Here is a 9,172-nt window from a genome sequence, read left to right as displayed (position 1 = left end):
CCAGTTCAATATTACAAGTTTTAAAACTTGTAACTTTTATTACAATTATGTTCTTGGCGTTTGACAGGGTATCTCATAGTGAGATTAATCTGTGTTAGTAATGGTGGTTGTCAGAAATGGCGGCTATATAAAAACCTCTACCAAATGACAACTCTAGGATTTCAACTTGATCCAACTAATAAAGTTTACTGTCCCTAGGACCAATCATATTGATATTTTTTGTTGTTCATCAAGGTTTCCCTGATTTATAGCCAAAGATTTAACTCTTTAGCAACCCAAGGATTCGTATTGTCTATACTTTTCTCACATAGTAGGAATTGAACAATCTTTCTGTTAGACCGAATATGACATTGGAACCTTTTATCATTGGAGAGTTTAATTTTTACTAGGGTATGAGAAGAGTGTAGAGTTATGATTGAAACATCACGTCTTAAAACAAAATTTTAAGATAATAATTCTATGAGTTTTTTCCATTTATAAACTATTTTATTCACATCTCATATCAAATGTGAAACTTCACACTTCAATAAACTTAACATTTTCTAATAATATGGTATTTTTCACATATTTGAATATATGATAATATACTTTTAATGAACCCAACTATTTACAAGTTGGGTATACATATGACGTCTCACAGTTTGTACTACTCCATGTGCTATGAGTTTGTGATTAGTCAGAAAAATATATTTAAGTTAAAATTTTACTACTAAATATTTTTCTAACCAATCACAAGCTTATAGCGTATGGAGTGATACAAACTGTGGGATATATGCTCCCCTACGCTCTATATGAATGTTTTGGACACCATCTTCAATGTTATACATGGCTAATAAGGTTGATTGACTTAAAGACTTAAACTAATGTCTTTCTATATAAAACGAAAATTTATTTATATTTTTATTTGTTTTGAAATATAATACAAAATATAATAACTAAATGATTCAATTATATATAATATTTACATTTATAGATTCTGCAAATTCAAACTCAATTATTATTCAATGATAATTTGCTAAATATCAAATCAAATTTGAGTGAAACTAATTAAATATCTAATATCTACTTAATTAATAGGTCACCGAAGCCTGGCTGAAAATTCAATGCTTTCGACTTCTGCATTTCTACTTAATTATTTTGATGGTTACGTTCCAACTTACACCTACTTGTCCCAACATTTTAATTTAGTGGACTCAATCCCCCAAAATCATATATATCTAGATCAGTATAACACATGTTTACATGAGATTTGATGGACTATATATACTATACTAGAACAAGGGAATATTCCGTTGTAAAGTTAACTCAGGCCAATTTTACTATTATTAAGAGATTTATAAAAGATATTTTGGAGTATGACCCCAAAAAACTCCTATACCTGATATTCTAAGATATAAGTATCTATTTACACATTATATACTTATCCACCACAAAAAATAGCAACTTAGAATTTATCGAACTACTCATACTTAATGCACACAATTATATGTCCCCCTATATGTGTTTAATATCTTTAGGTGTATTATTGGTATTTCCGGACTAATAGAGATTAAATGTCTTAAATCTTGTCTCATATGCTGTCATGTACTAGTGATAATAAAACAAAAAATAATAATAATAAATATTAAATATTAAATTTTTTAATTAATATGATATGTTTCCATTAATATATGACAATGTACTAAACAACATCTAAGACAGGTTTCCGGAGAGAAGTTAGTTTCACCTATATATATATATATATATATAAACTAGAGTCTACATAGATATACATGCTTTCTCTTCTTCTTATCTCATGATTTCATTTCTCCTACGTTTCATATTATTAGCACTTATTTCATGCAAAACAAAGGCTATTCTGAAACTGCCACCAAATGTTTCAGTACCAGCAGTGTTGGTGTTTGGAGATTCAATCATGGATACGGGGAACAACAACAACAACTTGTTAACACCGGCACACTCCAATTTCCCACCATATGGGAAAGATTTTAAGGGAGGAATTCCAACTGGTAGATTTAGCAACGGAAAAGTTCCATCTGATTTTATAGGTATGTATACTACGGTTTCTCTTTTTAGATAAGTTTTGTTAGTGAGATTTTTGTGAGTGAAACTACCATGCATAAAAAACAAAGAAGCCTTTTTTCTCTTTTCATCATGGCTTTGACTTTAATGCACACTAGAGATTGATGTGATTGCTGGTTCATGTGTATTAATTAGTGGAAGTTATTTTTATATATATCAAGATGTTAAGGATGAATGGTTACTTGCTGAGGGACATTTGTAGAAGTTCATTATTGAAGTGAAAACCTTACCCGAATTTACTACTGAAGTGGAAACTCCCTCTAAAATTGCAATCTGGAGTTGGAAGCTCCCTCTGAAATTGCTCCATCACCTCGTAGGGGTGAGCTACAAACTTCACAAATGAATTATACTCACGAATTGTCAGCCATTCGATTTCTTATAACGATATTTATTGAGAGAGATGAGTTACCTAAAATGAATTATTTCTTTATCCATAAAATAATACAATATTAATGGTTATACAAAAAAACTTAACACAATTTTTTAGATAAATAAAAATGATATAATCGCCAAATAGTTTTCTAGGTAAATAAACAACCATTGTAATAATCTTTACTCATAAAAATGATTAGTTTATAACTATTAATTGGATGATGTCTGTAGTGTAAAAGAAAAATCCTGCCCAAACATTATATTTAAGGAAAATAATTATCTACCAATTATATTAGACTTTAGTTTAGTGTTGTTAAATTTGGATTAGTCAATGATCATCGGGATATTGAGTCAATGAGTCATTGATTCAACTAGTGAGTCAATATTACGTAACAATATTTAATAATCGTGTACTCAAAATTTAAAAACATTATCATGCCCAATTAAACAACAAAAAAAGAATATTTTACTATTATAAAATGATACAAGTAAGTTGATAACATCATCAAACAACATATGAACTATGTTTTAACTACGACAAAAACATAAAATAAGTTTAAAATTTAATTAAACAACGAAGATTTTGTTATAGTGTAAACTAACAAATGACAAACATAACTACAAATAAGTTAAAAGTACTTGTTTTCATTGAAAAACAACATCGATTTGGTTTTTTTTTAAATATTTTTTTGATTGACTCGGCCGATCCAACCGGTCCGACCACCCAAGTTACTAGATTTAGACTTAAACTGACTGAGTCAACCCAATTTGATGCAAAACCAGTTAAATGTAGTAGCAGATCTTGACGCAAAGTTTAGGAGAGACAACAATATTTAATTACATTTTTAATTAAGATTGATTTAGTAACAAAAAGAATATAAAAATATACATAATTCTTTTAAAGTTTCAAAATAACATATTAATTCTAGATAACAATAATTAATAATTAAAGACGTTAAAGAAAAATGTGCATTCATTTAAAGTGATGCTATCCATTCTTTTAAAGACTCTCGAACTCATCAATAATTGTGTTATGAGTAAAATTTTAAACTATTTCCTTTTTAATATATATACAAGAAATTTATCTTTATCTTACTATATATTTGTATTTAGTTGTCTTTGTTACTGAAAATGATCTTTTTGTAGTAATTAAACGAAAACAGTTAAGATAAAATGAATAACTCGGTCAAATAAATAATATGTATTTACTTTTCCCGCATTGTCAAAATTACACTTAATTTAGAGATAGTTAAAAAAATTTCATACATGAATGACTAATAACATCAACAATAAAATGTTGACATTAACATATCAAGTTAATATTTTCTTACTCGTTGAAATTCATATGATATAATTTTTGCATACATATATATATATATATATATATATATATATATATATATATATATATATATATATATATATATATATATATATATATATATATATAATAATTCATAAAAATCTATAGGATGTTAGGACTTTTGTTGCAATTTTTGACAAAGACAATTGATGATCCTCATAATCTCTTTCATACTTGTAAAATTATTATGAACATAATATTATAAATAATATCTACATCTACACATGTAAAAATTTAATCAATTATCTATGATCTTAGAACGATTACACAAATTGCACAAAATACAAAAAAATATATTGGAAAAAAATAAAAAAAATCGTGAGCTAAATTTGAAAAAAAAGTAAGTGGGCAGTTGCCCCCACCTGTCCTAACAATGTATAGTTAGATGAGAGGTTCTGATCGGTGAGATGTCCGGTTCACGATTAAACCGGTCAAATCGATTGGTTTGAGCCAAGTTTTATAACACTACTTTAGTTAATAACGAGCTCTTTGATAATTAAAATAAATGAACACAATGTTTTAAGTAATTTTTTTAATTTAATATTGTTGCAACGACAATCTTAACTAGTATATATGTTTTCTTTTAGAAAATATTTTTAGATTGATCGTGTAATACTTTTTAATTTTGAGTGAATCATTCATATTTAATAATTGCTAACATTAAAGTAAAAATAATATATATAAAAATTGAATGATATGTTAAGCTTGTAATATTTTTTACACTAATATTAAATTCGGTTTTTGATAAGTAACATATATGACTAATACCATTTCATTTTTTTTGTTTTTTTAATTGTAACTAAGATTTTAACATAATCAAAATAGTGCAGCACAACGGGGCCACTACTACCACGATCAACTTATATCACTTTATCAGCAATTAACAATTTTAGGAAAGTAAATTTATTATCATTTCTTTACTTCTTAGGAATATGACTAAATTACATTGTGACTCTCTAAGTTTTAGTGAAATTATATAAATTATATTTTATTTTTTTTACACCTACACAAACTCCTTGCATTGATCACTCATTGCATGAGAAATATGTGTAATCTTTTAAACAAAAAAATATAATAAATACAATTAAGTAAAACAAAATATGATATATTGTTGAGACAAGTCCAAATAATATACAAATCAATGTATTTTCATTATTTTTTGTTACAAAATGCATCAATAGTTCTAAAGAGATATTGTTTAAATCGCTTTTAGACTTTATCGTAACAAACAAAAAATAATAAAGATATATTGACTCATATATTATTTGGACTTGTCTCCACAATATAACATGTTTTGGTTAACTTAATTGCATTTATCATATTTTTTGTTTAAAAGATTACACTTATTTTTTATGCAGAGGTGATCAATATAATAAAAGTATAAAACTAGGAGTTTGTGTAAGTGTAAAAAAATGATGGGTTATTTATTCAATTTCATTAAAACTCACGTGGTTGTGAGGATTGAAATTAGAATTGTAATCTAAACAATATTTCCAACAATCGGAAGAGAATGATTTCACTTGATTTGGGTGTCACCCCCCAAAAACTCTTGGCTTGTCTTCACCTTATTATACCAAATAAAGCAAGTCCAGATCAATTAATGTATCTTAGTTTTTATTGTTGTGTTAGTTCAAGAATTAGGCATTAAAGAGTTACTACCAGCATATCTCGATCCAAATCTCCAACCAAGTGAATTGGCCACTGGTGTCTGTTTCGCAGCAGGTGGCGCTGGATATGATCCTTTGACATCACTAACATCGGTATGCTTATATTCATCTCCAATTTTTTCATTACAACTTTACAAGTGTGGAAAAAAATCAAAACTAAAGTTTCATCTTAGTGTTGAGGGTGGCAAATAGATGTATTTGAGTGAACTTGGATTTTGATGATAAGGAATGGATGAAAACTTATCCATAAATCCATATAAATTTATTTAAACTATATTTTAAGTTATTCAATCTATCCATATCTAAACATAAAGATGAATGTCAATCTATCCAATCCATCTACAACTCTATTTTCTTGGATTTGGATGGACAAATATACATTCCATTTAATTTTTTATTAGAACTAAAAACTTTATTGAACAAAATCATTTCTTTAAAAATTACTATCTCAATAAAACATTTTTTAAAATCATGTTTTATAAAAACACTTTCAAAATTATTTTAAAAACACTTTTAAAAAGTGATTTTGTACACTTAAAAAATATTTTTTGCAATATTCTATAAGCATTCGACGTTTAAGATTTTACATGTAAAGTTTTTAATAAATACTTATAGAGTGTGATATCTATGCACTATCAGTATAAAAATTTATACATTATCACTACAACATCCCCATTCATTTGGATTACTTTCTTTGATGTATGATGCAGTGACAATGCATAAAACTCATACATTATATATATATATATATATATTTCATACTTATATATATTATATAATTAAGAATAAACTTTTAATACTAACTACATACACATTTCCTATAATTGATATCAATTTAATATAATATTAAAAGCGAGAATGAGAATCATGGATGAATTAATTTGAATTTAACTTTTTTTTAAAATTAAATGAAATTGAAAAGCAAAGAATGTCATTTTTTGAACTTTTGTCTTTTGGATAGATTGGATATCTAGTAGATATAATGGATGAATTTGAAAAAAATCATTATCAACATTATCCATTGAATTATATATATTTAAATTCATTAGCTTTAGTGAAGGGATTTAGTTTGTATGGATTGTGGATAATTTTGCTAATTCTACTTAGTATATATTCAATGAGAAAAAAATATCTGCGCCGACAATATAAGACTTTTATCATTGCTAATTTATCATTCATTTTCAATTATCATTGACTCTTCAAAAACAGTAATACAAATGAATAATAAATAACATACTGACTATATATAAATCTTTACATGTGCATATATATTACCCATGAGATAACTTAATTAGTTTGATATAGCTGCAAATGATAAAACATTTATTGTTTGTTTGTGAGTTAATATTGGAGCAAAATGAAAGGATAAGAAAGATTTCATACTTATAAAATATACTTATTAGTTGATTCAAACCTTTCTTTCCCTTTTAAAATCAACTCGTAAGCAGACCTTCTAGTTCAAATGCAGTATCTCTCTTTTCTCTTAAAATTTTTTTGGCTATAAAGAAACAATCTATTCCTCTCTTCTAACTTTGTCACTAAATGATAACCAGTCGACTATAACTATATCCGGTCAAGTAGATTTGTTCAAAGAATACATAAGGAAGCTGGAAGGAGAAGTTGGAGTGGACAGAACAAACTTCATCCTAGCCAATAGTCTTGTTCTTGCTGTGTTTGGAAGTAATGACATTTCCAACACATACTTTTTGACTCGTCTTAGACAAGTGCAATATGATTTTCCTGCTTACACTGATTTTCTGGTCAGCTTAGCTTCTAACTTCTTAAAGGTATGCTCAAGTTACATCTCAACCACAATAGAAAAGTTTATTTTAAATTTAATTTGTCTCTAAATTGAGTAAGAATATATTTATTTTTTAGATCATTTGGTGAGTGAAAGTCCCTAAGCACATTATAAAATAACCAATTTATCTACTCCCCCCATTGAGTATATTTTATACAAACCAAAGAAATAATTGATTTTTTTGTTGTTTTTAATGATTTTTTTATTGTTTTTCCTTTTATATCATTTTCAATCTATCTCCTCATTCTATTTTATAATGATTTTTTCTCTTCACAATAATGAAGATAATAATATAATTGATAAGAGTATTAAAATTGTCTTCAATTTTGAAAACAACACTTATTAAAAACAATTTTCCAAAAAATGACAATTAAAATGAAACAAAGTGAGTGACAAAGATAGCAAATGCTCAACCTAAGTCAATCATGAAAATATCTACTGTGTCCAATAGTTATGTGTCATTCCTATGCAATTATATTCAATTAATGAAGAAAATATGATTTAAATATTTAATAAAATTTTGAACATTAAATACAACAAGTGACACACATAAACCATACATTATCCCAAGTTAAGCATATATAGAGAATGTAAAATCACGTTTTCTATAGTGTTAATAATAAATCATACCTTACACTAACGTATGCCTTTCCCCTCTCTCAATACATTTGAAAGGAAATATATGAACTAGGTGCAAGAAGGATTGGAGTATTCAGTGTACCTCCAATTGGGTGTCTTCCATCTCAGAGAACTATAGCAGGTGGAATAGAAAGAAAGTGTGTAGCAAGGTACAACGAAGCTGCAGAATTATTTAACAGCAAATTGTCAAAGAAGCTGAATTCCCTTAACAAGAACTTGCAGAATAGCAGGATTGTTTACATTGATGTTTACAACCCTCTCCTTGATATCATTGTAAACTACCAAAAATATGGTAATTCCAAATTTCAATTTGGTGTGCTAATAGTAATTATCTTAGTAACAAGCATTTGTTAAAAAATATCAGTGATGACAATGTTCCTAGGTGATTTTCCAAGCATGTCACTATCACTTTAATGGTAACATTTTTCGGTAGATTATTGATTTAAACATTTTCAAAAAAAATTGGTTGTTCAATTGCAGGCTATAAAGTTGGAGACAAAGGATGTTGTGGCACAGGCACAATAGAGGTTGTGGAGCTATGCAATCGTTTTGTTCCAACGTGTCCCAATGATTTGGAGTATGTGTTTTGGGACAGTTTTCACCCCACTGAAACCGTTTATAAAAAGCTTATATCTCCCCTTCTTCAAAAATATGTGAACAAGTTCGTATGAGCAAACTTTTTGTAGTTGACAATGTTACAAGTTTTGGCTTCTGATGTAACTTCAGGGTTGGTTGATTCTTCACCTTGCTCTCAGGACCAAATAATTAATATGTTCAAAGAAAAATAAAGCAGCACCCCGATAAAGTATTAAGTTTAAAAATGTTAGATATAAACTATATCCGCCAATAATGCTTGCTTGTATACCAATTCATAAGATAAATTACAATATCGTCTTTTTTTACCCATATTTGAAACACAATAGAAATCTCTACCTTTTATATGTGAGTGTAGGATATTCAAGTGAGTAAAAGTCTCATATTAGCTAAGGTGAGATGAGCCTAAGAATTTATAAGTAACAACACATATAAAATCATTGCTATTAGACCTAGAGCAGAGTGACAAGAGAGACCAGAGGTATTGGTGAGAACAAGTGATTTAAATTGTGGATCACATCATATGATGTGAGTGTAATATTGTGGTTGTGGTGACTGTCATATCACAACCGCATCAGATCACACTTGAAGTATATCAGTTCGCATCGAATTCAAAAATATTTTTTTAATCACAAAATAATTCACATCGCAAAT

The 9,172-nt window shown here is 27.5% G+C and overlaps 1 protein-coding gene across 1 annotated transcript; it reads left to right on the top strand.

Moving 5' to 3' along the window:
- Positions 1 to 1,757: 1,757 nt before the first annotated feature.
- LOC109340609 (GDSL esterase/lipase EXL1-like) lies at positions 1,758 to 8,729 on the top strand. Its single transcript, XM_019578333.1, has 5 exons — positions 1,758 to 2,048; positions 5,447 to 5,577; positions 7,038 to 7,271; positions 7,961 to 8,216; positions 8,405 to 8,729. The coding sequence occupies exons 1-5, from the start codon at positions 1,796 to 1,798 to the stop codon at positions 8,593 to 8,595; spliced, it is 1,065 nt and encodes a 354-aa protein (XP_019433878.1). The 5' UTR covers positions 1,758 to 1,795; the 3' UTR covers positions 8,596 to 8,729.
- Positions 8,730 to 9,172: the final 443 nt, after the last annotated feature.

The sequence above is a fragment of the Lupinus angustifolius genome, unplaced genomic scaffold (genome assembly GCF_001865875.1).
Source record: "Lupinus angustifolius cultivar Tanjil unplaced genomic scaffold, LupAngTanjil_v1.0 Scaffold_209_13, whole genome shotgun sequence".
Lineage (NCBI taxonomy): Eukaryota > Viridiplantae > Streptophyta > Magnoliopsida > Fabales > Fabaceae > Lupinus > Lupinus angustifolius.
Note: the sequence above shows the minus strand (reverse complement) of the source record. Positions and strands in the feature narration are given on the sequence as shown.